We start from the raw sequence: 19,055 nt of genomic DNA, 5'->3' as shown, positions 1-19,055 counted from the left end.
TATCCCCAATGGCAATGAGTTCGATATTGATAGATTACATTTGATCTTGTTGATACACATGCTTTTCAATGATGCCAAAAGCAGGAAAATTCAGTTATATTCATACAGTTTATGTGCCACATCAGATATATCAGGCACAAATATTGTAAAGATCAAGCATGCTTGAAAGAAAGAAGATGATTATATTGAATGAAAGAAAGTGGTCAATAATGAGAAGATGAAGAAAGCTACATAGATATCTAGTTGGTAATTAAGATGCATTGTAAAGGAATTGGTTCGTATTTGTAAAACAACTTAGTCCTATTTTAGAAGCAATTTATTTTGTATCAACATGAAGTTGTAGTGTTGAACAACACCGAGCAGGTTTTAGAGGGGAAGATTGTCAACATAGGATATATGCCTAAGAGGGAAGATGTGATCAGGAGCTAATGACGATTGATGGAGTAGATCAAGTGCAAATGAAGATGTATGAAGCTTCTATGAGTTTGTCATCATCAAAAAAAGGAGGAATTGTTGAGATGATGTGCTCTCAATAATAGTTTAGAGCTTAAATGAAGTTTTGATGATTGATAAGCTATGTATCAAGATACAATCAAGTACAAGGAAGATTGAAGAAAGATGGATAAGAACCAGATTCTAAACAGATCTCCAAAGGAACTGGTAAAGCAGTCACAACAGAAGAAGAACTGCTCAAAGGAACTTGTCCTTTGAAAGAAGAACTGGACACTATCGGAGAGAAGTTATTTCATGCAGACTTCAAGAATTGGAAGTTTTGACTCATTCCTATTCGACAAGGAATTGGAGTTCAATTTATGAAAATATTACCATAAGTTGAACACATGAAATTAGATTGGAAACAGGAGAAGGAAACTCAGATGCGCATAAACAAGGAAAGAAGGTAATCAATATCAAATAAGGATTGGTTGTACAACTTATGAAATCAAGTCTTGATGGATTCAAAGAGTTGAAGACGGAAATCCACTATTATAAATACAGCATGTCAAAAATCTTTGAAGCTTAACCACAACCAAAGAGAGAGACATCCAAAGTGAATTGAGAGCCAACACCAAAGTCTCGGAGGAGCCAACTAGAACAGCAACACAGAACCTGTTCCTATCAAGATATTTTCTTGAGTTGTAACAGTTGGTTCCATCTATTTACTTTTCTTAGTAATTGTAATAGGTGTTTATTAAGTTGTAAGGGACTTCTCTGATTGGGTAAAGTCATTGGAGAGTGAGTATAGAGAGCTAACATTTTGGAACTATTAAGGAAGAGAGAGTTGGTGCAGGGATTGTTTGGAACAATTCCTTAGATGTAAAAGTCGTTGTAACCTTGAACAAGTTACTCGAGTTCTAGTGGAAGAGTTTGGAAAATTCCTACAAAGGTAGGTCATAATTTTTCCTCCCGTGAGCAAGGAGTTTTCCACGTAAAATACTTGTGTTGATTTTACTTATTTCACACCTTGCCTTCTTTTATATTTGCTCAAAGAACCTGACTAGTTGGGTGCCTAGGTTGCAGCCGAATTATCACATGTTTAGCAAAGTATTATATCTTATTTGTATGACATATGACTTCTTATGTGAGTTTATTATGTTATGATATGCACGTTGTGTGTGTGTGTATGTGTGTGTGTGTGTGTGTATATATATATACACACACACACACACACACACACACACACACACACACACACACACACACACACACACATATATATATATATATATATATATATATATATATATATATATATATATATATATATATATGTCCGTGTGTTTTGTGTGTGTATATTATATGAGATCGTCCATACTGTTTGTTTAATAGGCACATGGAGATCGTTCGTGTGCCATGTCATGGAGATCGTCTGTGCGACGTGCGCTGCGAGACTATCAGTGTCACGACCCAGCCCCGTAGGCCGTGACTAGTGCCCGAACTGGGCACCCGTACCCCTTATCAATTATAATCGATCATAGCAAATATAATGAAAACTTATACGTACCGAAAGGCACGACACGCGCACACATATATATACATATATCATATACAACACAAGATATACGAACACAATTGCAACCGAACGGTGCTACCCACAACCCACGTTTATGTCTACGGGCCTTCTAACAAGAAGAACAAATCATATGACGGGACGGGGCCCCGCCATACCCCGAATAAATATATACACATATAACGAAGAGTCGTACCAAAATGCGGGCTGGGACAAGGGCTCTCCAAAGTAGCTAAGTAGGGATCCTAAGTCGGCGGCTCACCCAAACGAGTGTACGTACCGCGCGGCATGAAACGCGACCCCGAAGAAAGCGGGGTCGGTACGGAAGATGTGCGAGCATGTAAAGCACGTAATACAATATATAGAACCATAACCGAACCGGAATATATCGAAATAAATATAGTAATCGAAAACCAAAAACTTGCACGTGAATCATATATCATGCATGTCCATATCATATCATCAAATCATTATGCACATATAAGCGTGCCCGGCCCTCCGGGAGGGACTCGGTAATAAAATCATGTAAACATCGGTATAGTAATCATGTAATCATATGCATATGCCGCACCGCCCTCAGTGAGGGACTCGGTGAATAAGATCATCAAATGCCATCCGGCCGCCATCCCCATATCATCACATCATCATATCATATAGATAAATATATAGCGTACCCGGCCCTCTAGTGAGGGACTCGGTGAACAATGCAACGAGACCGTGCACGAATACGTGCCGGCCGGGACTCGGTGAAAGAGGTAACAACCGTATGCACGAGCGGAGTAGTGAGGAACCATATGCACACAAATCATTTAAAAGACTCGATGAAATAAGTTAGGCGAACCACCATTCAAAAATCGGAACAATCGTTATATCAAGTACACTTCGGATATCTCTCGGAACTTATCGGGGCCCAGGACTTAGAAATCACAATCACATATTGAAGTCATATGCGTAACAATCCTCATTTAAAATGCATACAAATCATAATTCTAAACTTACCAAATAAGTAGGGAATCCATACTCGGAGATCAAGGTGAAAATAGTACTAAATCTTTCTTAAAGGTCATTAAGGATAATCATAGAAAAGCCGCGGGCCCCACGGACGAGTGCCGACCCCATCCGAGCCCGACTACGAGAGTTAGGGGAATGTTATGTCTTATGAAGTTACCTATTATGTTTCGGGGCGATCCGAGCTCATATGCAAAAGTTACGAGCGTTTGAAGTTCGGAACCTTTTAGTAACAAAATTCTTTATAAGACTTTTGAAATTTAATCTTTTGAGAACATAAGAACCTTAGTTTGGTTACATAAGAGAGTAAGTTTTTAAGAATGAATAAGATACATATCTAAGCTCGGATCCTAAGAGTGGAATTTCTCCGAGGCTCGGGTCATAGCCTAGTAGCACTAAGACATGCCAAAGAAGAGAAAACAACGCCTTACATACCTCTTCCGCTCGCAAGCTAAGTCAAGCCTCAACTCTCGGATGCTCCAAGATCTACATAACGCCAATATACCAAACATTAGCCATAAGCCTTTAGGCATTCAATTTCAAACGAACATTGAATTTTACGAAAATTTCGGCAACATTTCCCCTATAAATACAACAACCCCGAGATTTCAACTCGGCCAATTTCAACAACAACCAACCAACAACCAAACTACAACATCAATAATCAATTCACAATGCATTCCAACATTAATAGTTCTTTCTATATGACTTCAACAACATTCAAGAACGTTTTAAGCAATTCATACAATTTCCCAAACAACCCAAATAAGGCTCCAACTCACGCGAATTTGTCTCCAAACCCGAGAACAACATAATCTACATTCTTTCCTTCCAAATTCATAAATTACATTAATAATCCACACATTAACAATGCAATCCTCATAAGTACAAAAACCACATAAAATTCGCATAAATTTCCAAATCATCCCATAACCAACATAACATTATTTTGAGTCTTTAAACTTGCATTTTTCCTCATAAAATCCATAACGACGATAACGAAAATACTAACGACGATTTATTTATTCTCAACTACACAAAAGGGGACCATTCGGCCAACACACCCTCCATGCACATTTCATGATTTCCATTCATTTTCTACACATTACAACAACACATAAACATGCTAAAAACACTTAATTCATTATTCCTACACATCCCACACCACACACGGCCAAACCTCAACATTCATGACTCAACTTCAACTTGATTTCTATCATGAATTTCTTCCATTTTAGCATACAACAACACACATAAACCATCTACAACACATGAAAACAAGATTAAAACTCACCTTTCTTCTTCAACTTCTCAACTTGTCAAAAGTGGTAGATAAAGAAAACGAGTAAGCTATTGCCCGAAACAACGACTCCACGTTACTAAGCACCCTTGATTTAGCAAGTTTACTTGAAGAAATTATTTTTTTGATGGCCAAATCTTGGTCTTCCTTTTTCTTTCTCTTGGCCGAATATGGCCCTTATTGTTTTTCTCTCAAAGCTTCTTGAATTCTCTTGATTTTTCTTAAGTGTTGAAGTATGAAAGATGACTTATTAGTCATCTTTTTATTACACCTTATGGCCATCCATGTGGCCCTTGGCCCACACCAAGGTGGCCGGCCACATGGTCCATATTTTCTTTTTTTTTTTTTTGAATTTTCAACTTTCCAAAAATAGCATACTTACTAAAAATGGAATTTGACTCCAATGTTTCCTTAACATTTTCATGACATTAAAATCATACACAATTTAAGCCTTTAAAACATACAAAAGTCTCTACTTCATATCTCGGAATGGTCTTGTCCTTAACTTATCAAAATTGACTCGGATTATCCCGACGTACGAAATACGGGATATAACAATCAGGTAGTGTGCATGCAGGTTGTGTTGGAAGTACTAAGTTGTGATGTTTAAATAGAGTAAGTTTTGTATAAGTGATACATTGACTGCTATCTGTTTTGTGCATATTACTTTACATGTTGTATTTGTGCATAATTACTATGCTGATTTGACTGATTTGCTTGCACTATTATTTTTCTTATCAGTTTAGACCATATTAACTAAAGAGGTTAAGGTAAACATTTTGAAATCCAACCCTATCCACTACCTCATTGGGGTCGGTCAATGATACTTATTGAGTACACTTTGATTGTGTACTCATACGATACTTGTTTCACTTTTTAGTGCAGGTACTGATCCATGTACCAGCGGGAGCCTATGAACTAATCCAGGGAGTTTTCTTGGAAATGTTAGGGTGAGCTGCGACTGATTTGTAGCACCGTGGACTCTATTCCTATTTTATATTAGCTCTTCTATCTATTTAAGGCGTTGTATTTAGTTACTCAAACAATTGTATTTTTATTTAGTAAATGTTGTTGATTCACATAGCTAATTCTTGAGGGTTTTCTTTGTAGTTTTGCACGTATCATATTTCAGATTAAGTTATCATGACTTTGGATTAATTTAAATGCTTGAGTTTTGAATCTCTTTGTTTCACTCTTTCATAGATGGTGAGGACACAAGCATCTGCGACAGGAGAGTAGGAGCCCTCACCTACAGTCAGGGCTGCTACTGGCGGTAGGGATATGGGTAAGGGCCGGGCTGGTGCTCAGACCAGAGGCCTCACGTCAGCACCTGCGAGAGGCCTAGCACTAGTTGTTGCTTAGGGCAGGGCTAGATCAATTTCAGTTGACCCACCAGAAATTTAGGATGATGAGCCGATTCTAGCAATTGAGGTTGGACCAACTCAAGCCTTAGAGGTATTTATTATTACTCATGTGCTCCAGGAGACTTTGGTTCATATTTTGGTATTTCTAGAGAGTACAGAACAAGCCAGAATCTTACTTGCTATATTCAGATAGTTCATAGATAGGGTGAGAATTCAAACGCCATATCAATAAGTTGCACCAGGTTATTAAACTCCAAGGGCTCATCCAGTTGTAGCAACTGTGCCCCAGCCTATGGCTATACCATCGCCTAATATTTCTCCACATTCAAAGGTCCCACCTACTACGATAGATGATGAGTAGAAAAGGTTCGATTCGTTCAAGCGGTCAGACACCCCCCCCCCCTAAAAGTTCAATGGGGATCCTTCTAGTGATGCATAGGAGTTCTTTTTCACTGTCAGGAAATATTGCACAATTTGGGCATAGTGGACTCCAATAAAATCGATTTCACTACTTTTTAGTTGATATAGTCCAACTAGATAGTGGTGGAGAGTAAATATTGAGAGCAGGCAGTGGGATCACCACCTCCACATGGACACAATTTTCGCACGTGTTCCTGGAGAAGTTCCTTCCTCCTAGCCATAGAGAGGGGAAGAAGAGTCAATTTGTAACACTCTGTAAATCTGGGTTAGGTGTGAATGTGCTAAGTGAGTGATAATGTGACATTTTAGCCATATCAAATTCTATCGGAGTCAGTTTAGGTGAAAATAGTTGTTTTAAAATCAAGACGAATAGTGAGGTGCATAAAATTCGATAGAACCGACTAAGTTTAGGATAGGTCTGACTTCCAGCCAATTTACATGAAAATCTATTAGGAATTTGAGAAAACTTTAAAAATATGAAAGTTGTAGCCCTTTGAAATACCTTTCCAACTATATATAGACTAGCTCAATCGAAGCTCTATGCTAGGAGTTATGCCAATTTTACTAGACACTACACATTCTGCGCGGCCGGCTACGTGACCAAGCTTCAGGTGCTTAACCGCGAACTGAAGGAAATTTTACTGCCTCTGCTGCAAGGTCAGCTGCGCGGTTGGGCATTCCAACTAGGCGGCCACACACCGAGAACGACTCTTTAAAAGCCCTAGGTCGTACCTTACACCCCAATACAAATATTTTCTCTAGAAAGGGGAGCTCTCAAGAACCCAACTTCCCCCAAGGTCCCTCCATCATCTAAGGTAAGTTTTTGATCAATTTCTATCATTACCACATCAATCTAACATCAATTAACACTAGTTTATCTTTCAAAACCATATATTCTTGAGAACCGAAGAAAGAGAATTGATGGAGTCTTTAGGATATCTCTTAAAGGTATGAATTGATGGAGACTTTAGGATATCTCTTAAAGGTATGATCTTTGATCTATAATGATATTATTTATAGGATTTATACTAGTTTAGGGTTTTAGAAACAATGAGAATCCATGGATAATTCGTGAGGGATTCAAGAACATGTTTTTGGGTATGAAAAGCCCTAGTTTTTCAATTACGGGTGGGAACTCTTAAAATTTGTTAAAGTGTCGAACCTTATCATTAGTTATCATTGTGGAATGATTGTTGAACTTGGAGGAATATGTTTTCTAGATTTTAGCGGGACTTGAGGTATGTCTAGATTTCAAAAAATCCTCTTTTGAAGTATGTCTACATTTTTTAAAACGTTTTGATATACATCTATACTTTAAAGATATCATTTGAACCATGTTTACTTCTAAGAATGTTTTTGAAAACGTGATTGATTTTTGAGAATCCTCTTTTGGTTGTTAGCTTGGTGGTTCTCCTTTGTTGAACTTATTTTCGAATTAAAGATGGTATGTGAACAAGGCCATGCATGTGTAGGGTCAAGCCTGCATCGAACCTTATATGAAAAATAATATTGTGATTAACGTGTTTTCCCCATTATGGGATCATTGAACTTACTTTCTAAATATTAAAGCGTTAAATATGTTTTGTTGTTGAATGGGTTTTCTTGAACTAGAAATTGAATTAATGATTTGAACAAGATTCCTAAATTGATTATGACATGAATACCTCTACTGTGAGAAGATTACTTGAGAAGTTAATTCAGCTATAAGACATGATTGATGATTCGATTAATATGCCATGACATATATTTGTTTGTGTTTGGGCCTGTATGGGCAAGTTGGGCTAGTCCAGAGGATGATTAGTCGTTATCCCTAACATATTGCTTTGTGAATTATTGTGTCAGTCCATAGGATGCTTAACCTCTATGGAGGGTAGCCCCAGTGTATCTATTGTTGTATTAGTTCAAAGCACGATTGACCTCTAAGGCGTGTAGCTCGGTGCATCTGTTGTTGTACTAGTCCAAAGGATGATACGATCTATCGAATGATTGTTCACTCGTGATTCACTCTCCGGTGGTTAAGTCGCATATATGCATAAGCCTAATTATTTGAGAGGATGAGTAACCTGTGAGTTACACCCCGGTGTAAGCCACACTTGTGCGCAATGGTGAATAAGTCGCATTCATGCAGAAGCCTAGTTATTTCGCAAGATGAGTAACCACCTTGAGTTGTACTCCGATGCGTAAGCCGCATCTATACACAGACCCTGATGATCATTTAGTGCATCCTATGTTTGTCTGCCCATGAGTTGGCATGTGTTATACTTTGGTTGCATGTGAGTGGCTTGTAATGATCTTGAGTTCTTGATTGAAAGACTTAATGTGATAAAAGGTTTGATGGAATGAAATTGGTATATTTCTTATCTATTTAGTTGTCTACGAGAAGTTCTACTAAAGTTGATGATTGTTGCTCTATCGTTTACTTTGGAATTGTATGAATACTATTGACTCACAAGTTTTACTATAACTATCTTATTTTGGATTTATTAACTATTTCCCGTAGACACTCACTGAGTACCCAGTACTCAGGCACACTATTGTTGTTTTTGAAGGCATGTTAGGTAACGAAGAAGAGGAGGTTTGTGATACACGTATGGAGTAAGAGAACTTACTGCTTTCCAGACTTATTGGTGATCCCACATGCTTGTTCGTGGGACACCCCTCTATCTTAGTTTATTGCTTTTAAGTTTTCAGGCTGCGTCCCGAAGTTAGTCCATCCATTTATTTATCTTAGAAGCTCCATAGATAGTTGTCAGAGTTGTGGGTAGATTGTCAAAGTCTCGTCTGACTTGTTGGGGTGTTTCCCATGTTCTATGACATCTTATTTCTATTAAAATTTTACTAATTTTTATAAGTATGAGTATGCTTTCAGTTAGCTGTAAATGACTGTTTTAAATAAATGTCGAAAGATTTTCAAAAGGGAGTAGACGTTTATTGATTTTATAAGGTGCTTCCGGTGTTGTTCATAGCGTCGGATGCCTGTTGCGCCCAAGGTAGGTTTTGGGGCGTGACACAATTTGGGCTTTTGCACCAGGATGAAATCATAATCACAAAGTATGAGATGCGATTCATTGAGGTTTGTCGTCATGTTATTATGATACTCACTTATCATATCTGTCTAAGTTTGGATTGCGAGGTTGAGTTAGGGGCTTCTCTTCATCATGCTATTGACATTACTAGGCGGATTGAGCGCATCAGGCGCCAGGATTAGGAGGAGCGTGAGGGTAAGAAGCCTTGGAGTTTAGGTGGTTTTAGTGGTGCCTCTTTTAGAGGTAGGGGTTTTCATGGTTGAGGGCATCACATGCCTAGAAGGTTAGTAAATAATCTTTGCAAACTTCTCAGGGCAGTTATTCTGGGCAGAACTCTTATAGTTCACCATCAGGTTAGACTTTTTATAGTTCTTCTTCTGAGATAATGACCCGTGGGCTATCCAAGGTATCGGGTCCTACATAGTAGTCCCAGCAAAACTACAACATAGAGGATGTTATGAGTACGGTGATCATGGAAATTGCCTGAGGTTCTACCCCAGACTACAACGAGGTTCTCTAAAGTAGGGTACTAATGCCATTATTCATGCCCCTACACTAAGGACAACGGTACAACCAGCTAGGGGCGATGCACATTGAGGTAGATGGATAAGGTGGTGTACAGGCTTGTAGAGGCGACGGTCGTGGTGGTACTTAGGCCAAGGGCGACGAAGCTCATTTTTATGATTTTTCGGGTGGACTAGAGGCAAAGGCTCCAGATGCGGTCATCACAGGTATTGTTCCCATTTTCTATTGAGATGTTTCAGTTTTATTTGATTCGGGTTCTAATTATTCATATGTGTCTGCATATTTTTGTTCGAACTTGGATATGCTATATGATTCTCTTATTGTACTTGTTCGTGTTTCACACTCATAGTCTCTAGTTCTACTTAAGTGTCCCCAGCATGATTTTCACTCTTTAAGATGTAGCTACAAGTTCCTTATTTTTAGTCTCCAATGCATATTTTTCATCGCATAGTGTGAGAATGCGCTCTTGAGAGTATCAATCATCCTACCCAGACTCTCTTGACTCTCTCCTTAATTTTTGAGATCCAACTTAAGAGAAGTATATGCATTCATTCTTTTCTCATTTACAATATGGAGAATCAAAGGCATCAATGGAAACATGAGCCACACTCTCCAATTTCCTCCTGGAATAAGTATGTATGACATCCTTTATATTCAGCACAATTTACCTCAGAGTTGTCATCTTCATAATTTGCATCAAATTTGACAATTAATGCTAGGTTATTTTCTGAGTCCAATTCTTCCTTTGCCAGCAAGGATGAACCTTCTTCTTCAGCTTCATCATCCTCATCATTACTTGAGGAGTTTCTCATGACAACTAATGTCTTTCTTATTACTTGGTTTACTTGCCTAGTAGTCATCCTGTTTCTAGGGACATGCTCCCTGCTTCTTTTGTCAGGCAAGCTTCTCCTTGACGCAAATTCTCTTTTCAGGCAGTCTCTTATAAAGTGATCAGGACTTTCACGCCTGTGGCATACCACAAGGTTTCCCTTATTAGGTGTTTTAGAGTTAGAGGTGTTGCCCTTATCAACTCTCATTTTCTAATCATCCTTTAAAATCTTCTAGTTAGCAGAGCCATTTCCTCTTCATCCTAGTCATGTCTCTGAGTAGATAAAAGGACCAGATTCATTTCCCTTCATGGTGGAGTCTTCTTTTGTTTTGGAGTCTCTTCATCTCATAGGTTTTCAAGTTTTTCATGAGTTTATCCGTTGGCATAGTCTCAATATTCTTTGTCTCTACTATTGCATTGACCTTGATTTCCAAGAATCATATAGGATGTCTAGAAGCTTCTCAATCCTCTTACCTAAAGGAACGACTTCTCCAAGTGAGTTCAATTCATTAGTAATGTCTATGAATTTGTTGAGCATCTATTGCAAATATTCTCTGTCATTCATCCTGAACAGTTCATATTGCCTATTCAACAAGGTAATTTTTTACTTCTTTACTTGACTTTTTCCTTCATAAGTTGTTTGCAAGGTGTCCTATACTTCTTTGTCTGTCTTGCAAGAAGAGACTCTGTTATATTCATCAGTCCAATGCCACAAATAAGAATCTTTTTGGCCTTGGCATTCTTTTGGACTGCCTTGATGTCTTCATCATCATATTCTTTTGGACTGCCTTGATGTCTTCATCATCGTATTCCTCTCTTGCCTTCGGAACAACTTTCTTCCCCTTATCATCTGTGGTCATGTGGATTTTAGGACCATCCATGATGATATCCCATAATTCAAGATCTTCACCAACTATTAAGTCTTGCATTCTTTCCTTCCACCATCCATAATATTTTTCATTAAAGGATGGTGATCATGTGGTTGATTGACCTTCTTGAACTGCTGGTGATGCAGCCATCGTTAGTCTTTCAAGAAATTAGCCTCTTTGAAAGAACTTTCTCTCATACCAATTGTTATTTATGTTGCCACCTAACTTACTGACGAACCAGGTTCTTCAGCAGTAAACAAGAAGTAAATAGCAGAATAATAAATCAAACAAGAATTTTTACGTGTAAAACTCCTTGTTCAAGGGAGGCAAAACCATGATCTATCTCCAATAGGATTTCCCAAATCTCCACTAAAAATCTTAGCAATTTTAAGATTACAGTTCTTTGCATCTAAGGAAACACTTATCCCCCATACTACAATTCTTTACTAAATGTAGCTAACTTCTTCATAGACTCTACCCAATCTAAGAAGCCCTTACAACTCAAAGCAACACCTAATAGAAATTCTATATGAATGAAAAAGGTTACAGGCAAGAGCAAAGAATCTAACTATTACAACTCAAAGAATTGTATGAATATATCTTGATAGGAACAGGTTTTTCTTCGTTGTAGTTGATTCTCTCTCACTTCAAGACACTCTAAATAATTTCTCTCTATTTGCTCTGGAGTCTCTCGTCTTCAACAACATCAATGTAGCGCTATTTATATGAGTAAGATGATTGCTTCTTATTCTCCAAATCCTTGTACAATAAGTTCAAGAATCCAAGAGTCTAATCCATGTTTGACTTGGTTTCAATTTTGCGTCGGCCTCCAATTGTTTTCTTTTATTTCACGGCTAATTCCATATGTCCAATTATGGTAATATTTCCATGTCTTGAACTTGCATTACTTGTAGAATTGGATTAAGTCTTAATCCCAGTTCTTCAAGAACTCCTTTGTGCGTGTGAAACAGTTTTTTCATGCTTGGACCAAACAGTCTCCGGTTCTTCTACAAAGGACCTGGTTCTTCCAGTGTTTGTACAATCTTGTTGTCAGCATTACCAGTTTCTTTAGGAGATTTTTTAAGGATCTGGTTTTGTATATATTTGTTCATCCTTCTAGATCATTGACTGTCGATTATACATGGTTTATCAATCATTAAAACTTCATAAGATCTTGAATTAAATAGACCAAAGCAGCTCAACAAAGTGATTAATTTATCTGATGAGCGCTTGAAAACACGCGCAAAAACTTTTCGAAAATTTTTGTCAAGAGTTTCTAACGGCAACACTTTATCATGTGTTCAGGTGTTCAATTGAGACACGTCATAGTTCGAGTGTCTATATAAAATTTACTGACAAGTTTGAGGGGTATCAATGTGTTCGGCCTGACATTTATTTAACTCTTATTGAATATATAGAAGTCGCTTGATAGAATGTCCCTGTAAATTTATTGCGGAACCTGTTTTTCAAAAGCTTTCAAAGTTCATTTCTACTCCAAAGGGAAAGGAAAGAACTGACTCGGATGAACACTTTAAGGTGATATTCATTGTTTTGGCTGCAATTTTCACTATGTATTGTACTGATTATGTTTTCTGTTATGGCTATTTATGGTTTTGAAGCATAGAGCACATAAGGGAGAGAAATGAAGGAAAAGTCGAGCAGTAAATTTTACATTGCATGAAATGAACTACGTTAATTAGCTAAGTAATGGAGTATCAGACTTGAAACGTTATGGATTTAAGGAACCTCTAGAATAGAGAGAAACAAGAGCAAAGGTGAACTTGATACATCTAAGTCAACATGCCTAGACATTTTCTTTTCACGATGCCTAACCGTTGCTTTTTATCTTAGAGGGTACAAAATGCTTCTATCCTCCGTTTTAAATGCTCGCGCCCGTGCTAAATGGGTTATCTCAGAGAATACAAAGTACTCCCTTGTCAATTCTCCATTTTAAGCGATCGAGCCCGTGTTAAATGAATTACCTCAGAGAATACAACGTACTCTCGTGTGAATTCTCCATTTTAAGCGATCGGTCATGCTAAATGAGTTATCTCAAAGAAACAAAGTACTCCCACATCAATTCTCCAGTTTAAGTGATCGGTCATGCTAAATGAGTTATCTCAAAGAAACAAAGTACTCCCACATCAATTCTCCATTTTAAGCTATCGAGGCCGTAAACAAAGATGTAAGAGCAGAAAAGATTTTAAAAATATCTGTAAAATTAATTTGTAATGTTGGTTTAAACCGACACTAGTGGAAGGATAAATTACGAATGCTAGCTGTTTGTCAGTTGAATCAGTTCACTGTATTTGGTTCTTTTTTTCCCCAACTATCCAACTAGTCGTCCGCTGCACACTGAACTTTCCAGTCGAATATGGTTGATTAACATATTACACACGTATATATATATATATATTATTATTTTTTTAATTTTTTTATTATTATTATTTTGAGACGTATATTGGATGCATAATAAAGGTAAAAAAGACGAGCGTGTGCATTTTTTTTCCAACTTTGTCGTCTCTTTTGCCAGGGAAAGAATTTGAGTAGTCCATAACAGTTGTGTATTGGCAGAAAAAGTATAGGATCTAACTTATTTGCATCCATTGATTTACAGAAACAATAATTCTTCCAACACTAACTATATTTACATGCTAGCCCAGCTAACTACTTAAGTAAATCAACATCAAATCACAAAACTAGATAATAGAAAAGGAAAATTAACTAAGATAAACAAATGGAGTCCTAACAAGCCAAAAGGAACTAATCTTAATGCATATTTCCAGAGGAATAACCTTGACTAGTTTATTATGCTTATCCAAGTAATCAACAGGATTTCAACTTCAGTGAACACAGAGAAGCGTCTATGGTAAGCCCAAGCCTCATGGATCTTATGATTTATTTGGCAAGGGTGGTCGAATCGGAAGGATTAAGCTGGCAAGCTCGTCATTTAGCTTTACAGGGAGGGGTGGCATCTGCTTCATTATTTCGGGCATATCATTCAAGCTGCAAGAAATGGTTTTCTTAGCATGCAGAGAAAAGACTTCGTCAAATATTGTTGTCCACATTCTTAAGGAGATACATATTGAAGCAAACATTTCAGTTGAGGAAGATCAAGAAATCACGAATAAAAACATCCTGTTTAGCTTTAGCATAAAGTAAAAGTAGATACTTGAATAACAAAAAACCTATTCTTGTGTAAAATTCCAAGGATTAAGATCTTTCAGGTAAACTATGAGAATAAGAAGTTTCTTCCTAGTTTCGTAAGTCATCACATATGTTTTCAATTATAAGGCGCAAGGCATGACTCAAATTTTCAAAAAAAATCATTTTAACCCCAGTTGAAACAAAACAAATTAGCTAATATGGAGAATCAACAGGACTCAAAATACATCCATGAATTTGCTAAATGCACATAACAGTTCCTCCCTCCGTCCCAACCTAAATATTTGTGTGGCTACATATCATCTCATTAAGGGTAAAATTGAAAGTATAAAGTCAATGTTCCTTCTAAATATAGAAAAGCGACAGACTAAAAAGGAAAGTGCATCATGTAAATTAGGACAAAGGAAGTACAAGTCCAAGCAATTACATAAGTTCGAGCAAAATTAGATAAATGAGTACGCAAGAAAATGTATCACTTAATAAAAACACGTACTCCCTGCAAATAGGATTCCTTTATGCCAAAGAGATGGCATAAGATTGACTGCAAATAAAAGCATGCACACAAACATCTACAATGAGAAGGGAAAGGATAATCCACAACATACTCATTTAAGATGGTGAGGATATTGTTTCGAGCTTGAGTGAACAGGTTAATGTTTTCTTGGATCTGCATAGAAACAGAAATAAAAGAAAGATGTTAATACTACCGATAACCCAAGGGACAAATGATGCTTTGCATTGCAAATTATGAAGAAGAATCCATCCATACGATTTAACTCAGAATACAACTGACTTGACCTTAGCTCAGCATAACAACAACAACACAACAACAAGCCCAGTATAGTCCCACCATGTGGGGTCTGGGGAGGGTAGAGTGTACGCAGACCTAACCCCCACCTTGAAAGGTAGGGCGGCTGTTTCCGAAAGACCCTCGGCTCAAGAGAGGAGAAGAGAGGAAGACAAGAGGAAAACAAGACAAAAGGTCAGATAGGGCCAAGCATATCGAAAACAATATGATAACACGAATACCAAAAGCGAGAACATGGTAGAACAGTCCGGGAAGAAAGGAGCATTAACTACTATAGATAAATAAAATAATCAAAGTACAACGGCCCAACAAATATAAGCAGCAATCAAATGCATAAACCAAAAGGCAATAAACAAATGAGCGAAACTGCAACTACTATGGTGAAAGGGTAAGTCACCTAGCCTTCCATCCTAATCTGAGTTCTCCACAACCTCCTATCTAAGATCATGTCCTCGGTGAGCTGAAACTGTGTCATATCCTGTCTAATCACCTCTCCCAATACTTCTTCGCCTCCCTTACCTCTCCCCGAAACCATCCATAGCCAACCTCTCACACCTCCGCACAGAGCATCTCGTCTCTCCTCTTCACATGCCCAAACCATCTCGGCCTCGCTTCCCGCATCTTGTCCTCCACCGATGCCACTCCCACCTTGTCTCGATATCTTCATTCCTAATTCTATCCCTCCTAGTGTTTCCACACATCCACCGCAAGATTCGCATTTCCGCGACTTTCATCTTCCGAATGTGACATTTCTTGACCGGCCAACACTCCGCTCCGTACAATGTCGGTCAACCACCGCTTGTAGAACTTGCCTTTAAGTTTTGGAGGCACTTTCTTATCACACAAAGACCTCGAGGCAAGTCTCCATTTCATCCACCCTACACCAATACGATGTGAAACATCGTCGTCGATATCCCCATCTCCCCGTATAATGACCCAAGGTACTTGAAACTTCCTTTCTTTTGAATGGCTCCGGGTACCAAGCCTCACTTCTCATCAACCTCACGCGGTACGCCACTGAACCTGCACTCCAAGTATTCTGTCTTGGTCCTACTCAATTTAAACCCTTTAGACTCCAACGTCTGTCTCCAGCCCTCCAGCTTATCGTTAACTCCGTTTCGAGTTTCGTCAATCAGGACAATGTCATCTGCGAACAACATACACCAAGGCACCTCGCCTTGTATTTGTCGCGTCAATTCCTCCATCACCAAGGCGAATAGAAACGGGCTAAGAGCTGATCCCTGATGCAACCCCATCGAACGTGGTGGTGCTCCGAGTCTCCTCCTACCATCCTTATCCTCGGTCTTAGCTCCATCATACATGTCCTTTATCGCTCTAATGTACACCACAGTACACCTTTAGCCTCCAAGCATCTCCATGTGACCTCTCTTGCACCTTGTCGTAGGCCTTTTCTAGGTCAATGAATACCATGTGCAAGTCCCTCTTCCGCTCCCTATATTTGCTCCACCAATCTCCTTACAATATGAATGGCTTCGTAGTCGAGCGCCCCGACACGAAACCAAACCGGTTCTCCGAAATAGACACACCTCTCCTCACCCTCATTTCCACCACCCTTTCCCACACTTTCATAGTGTGACTTAGCGCCGATACCTCTATAGTTGTTGCAGCTTTGAATGTCTCCCTTATTCTTGTACACGGGAATCATTGTACTCCATCTCCATTCTTCCGGGATCTTCGTTGTCTTGAAAATGACATTAAACAATCCAGTCAGCCACTCCAAGCCTACCCCTGCCTGCATTCTTCCAAAATTCTCCAGGAATCTCGTCAGGTCCGGTCGCTCTTCCCCTGCGCATCCTACGACCTTAGCTCAGCATAAAAGGAGCAATTGCAACATACTATGCAGTGGGTGCATGAAATAAAAAGAATGACCTCGCTAGCAAATATTCAAAAAGAGAGGGATGTCGCACACCCAATAAACATACAGAGAAGGAATTATAGGAAAGGTGTTTACTGATTGTACTGCTGACATTTACAGGAAACGGTAACAGATAAAATCAGAGAAAGAACAGGGAAGGGATACAAGAGAGAGAGAGCGCACAAACATGTGAGGAAGGAAGATTATAACGGATTTGGCTGCCTACAAAATGCTGCCACTATACTATTTAACTATCCCCGCCTCTTAATCCATTTACCATCCAAGCCCATCAACCCTTGTCCCATACAAAGTCCAACAATCTTTGTGATCATCTCCTCTTTTTGCTTCTCTCAACGATTTAACTGGCCAAATATTTTCTTCCACAGCTAGCCCATCATATCTGCAATCCTGTCTCCATTTTCTGTCATGAAAATACCCCCATCCCAAATAAGAACCTTTTTCATCAAGGTTTGGTAAAGCAACGTGCTCACCATCCTGGAGCTGCAATGGTGTAATTTGATAATCTGGTGTCCCAACATCTTTGTGGCATGGGAATATGGAAAACGTGGTAATTCGAGCCTCATCCAGTAAATCCAGTTCATAGGCCATGTCTCCAATTCGCTTAAGAACCTTAAATGGACCAAACTAGTATTGCAATCAATAGAGTACAGTATCTAGGTATTTAATTTCACAAACACCCATTCTCCTACTTTAAACTCGACATGGTGTCACCTCTCACTAGCAAATTCCTTCAATCTTAAATGAGCCTTAACAAGATTGTGCTTTAGCAAATCCATCACCGCATTACGTTGAAGCATATACCGCTCCACCAGTTCACTGGCACTATTGCTCATGACATGTCAAAAAATAGGAGGTTTTCTACCATAAAGGGCCTGGAAAGGTGTCATCTTGGCAACTCTGGTACATTGTACTGTATCAAAACTCGACCCAAGGTATATGTGGCCATTCATGCGGGCTATCAGCCATGAAACACCGCAAATACTGCTCACAACACTTATTTGGAGCTTCAGATTGACCATCCATTTGCAGATGATATGCAGTGCTCATAGATAGTGTTTTTCCTTGGAATCGGTGAATTTCTTACAAAAGAGAGTCCATCAGTCTGGGATCGCGGTCTGTGACAATGACCTCAATATGCCCATGTAGCCTAAAAATTTCAGAAGCAAATGAAGTAGCCATGGTTTGAGCTGTGAAGGTAGAAGGAAAGGCAATCATTGCCCATATTTGGGTAACCTGTCACCCACCTTCAACCCGAAAGGCAAGTTATAAAATCCATTGATACCTCTTCAGACACGAGGACTGACACAGTAGAGGTTGTAAGACCCTTGTTGGCTGCTTGCGCAAACTTACATTTGTTGACGCATTTGGGAAGAAACAACAAAAGTCTGAACATCCCGACGCATTCCTTTCTCAAGAAATTGGATGAGAAGCGAATGAAGGTGCGCGACACGTGCATGGCCACCGAAAGGGGTAGAGTGTAACTTTTTTTTTGTTGTGATGAAACAGAAAGGGGTAGAGTGGAACTAAAGGAGTAGTTGTAATGTAAAGGGCAAATCTCAAGGAAGAACTAAGCGTCCCCTGAAAATAGCAACCTATCCTTGTACAGGAGGTCACTGGCCTTCCTAGGATCAAATTGTGTACATTGTTGTAATTCAAGTAGTTCTATATCAAAGTTTTTGAAAGTGAAAAACACAAAAAAGCGACAAGCTCCTTGGGGCTTGAAGCGAAAAGTGAAATGAAGCGCACAATTACAGAAAATTAAAAAATGCCAAACATGAAGTATTGTAATCAAATTGCAATTACAATACCTAATTCCGAGATTCAATTTACAATAAA

The 19,055-nt window shown here is 38.7% G+C and overlaps 1 protein-coding gene across 1 annotated transcript in view; it reads right to left on the bottom strand.

Annotated features, from left to right (window-relative positions):
- Positions 1–13,896: 13,896 nt before the first annotated feature.
- LOC132056763 (uncharacterized) overlaps positions 13,897–19,055 on the bottom strand; it is a 28,765-nt gene continuing 23,606 nt past the window's right edge. Inside the window, exons 6-7 of the mRNA XM_059449102.1 lie at positions 15,120–15,181; positions 13,897–14,355 (exon numbers count right to left, since the gene is read on the bottom strand). Coding sequence (XP_059305085.1) covers positions 14,241–14,355; positions 15,120–15,181 — 177 coding nt within the window. The 3' untranslated portion in view covers positions 13,897–14,240. The remainder of the gene's footprint in view (positions 14,356–15,119; positions 15,182–19,055) is intronic.

Source organism: Lycium ferocissimum, chromosome 5 (assembly GCF_029784015.1).
Source record: "Lycium ferocissimum isolate CSIRO_LF1 chromosome 5, AGI_CSIRO_Lferr_CH_V1, whole genome shotgun sequence".
Taxonomy (NCBI): Eukaryota; Viridiplantae; Streptophyta; class Magnoliopsida; order Solanales; family Solanaceae; genus Lycium; species Lycium ferocissimum.
This window is presented reverse-complemented; position numbering and strand designations above follow the sequence as displayed.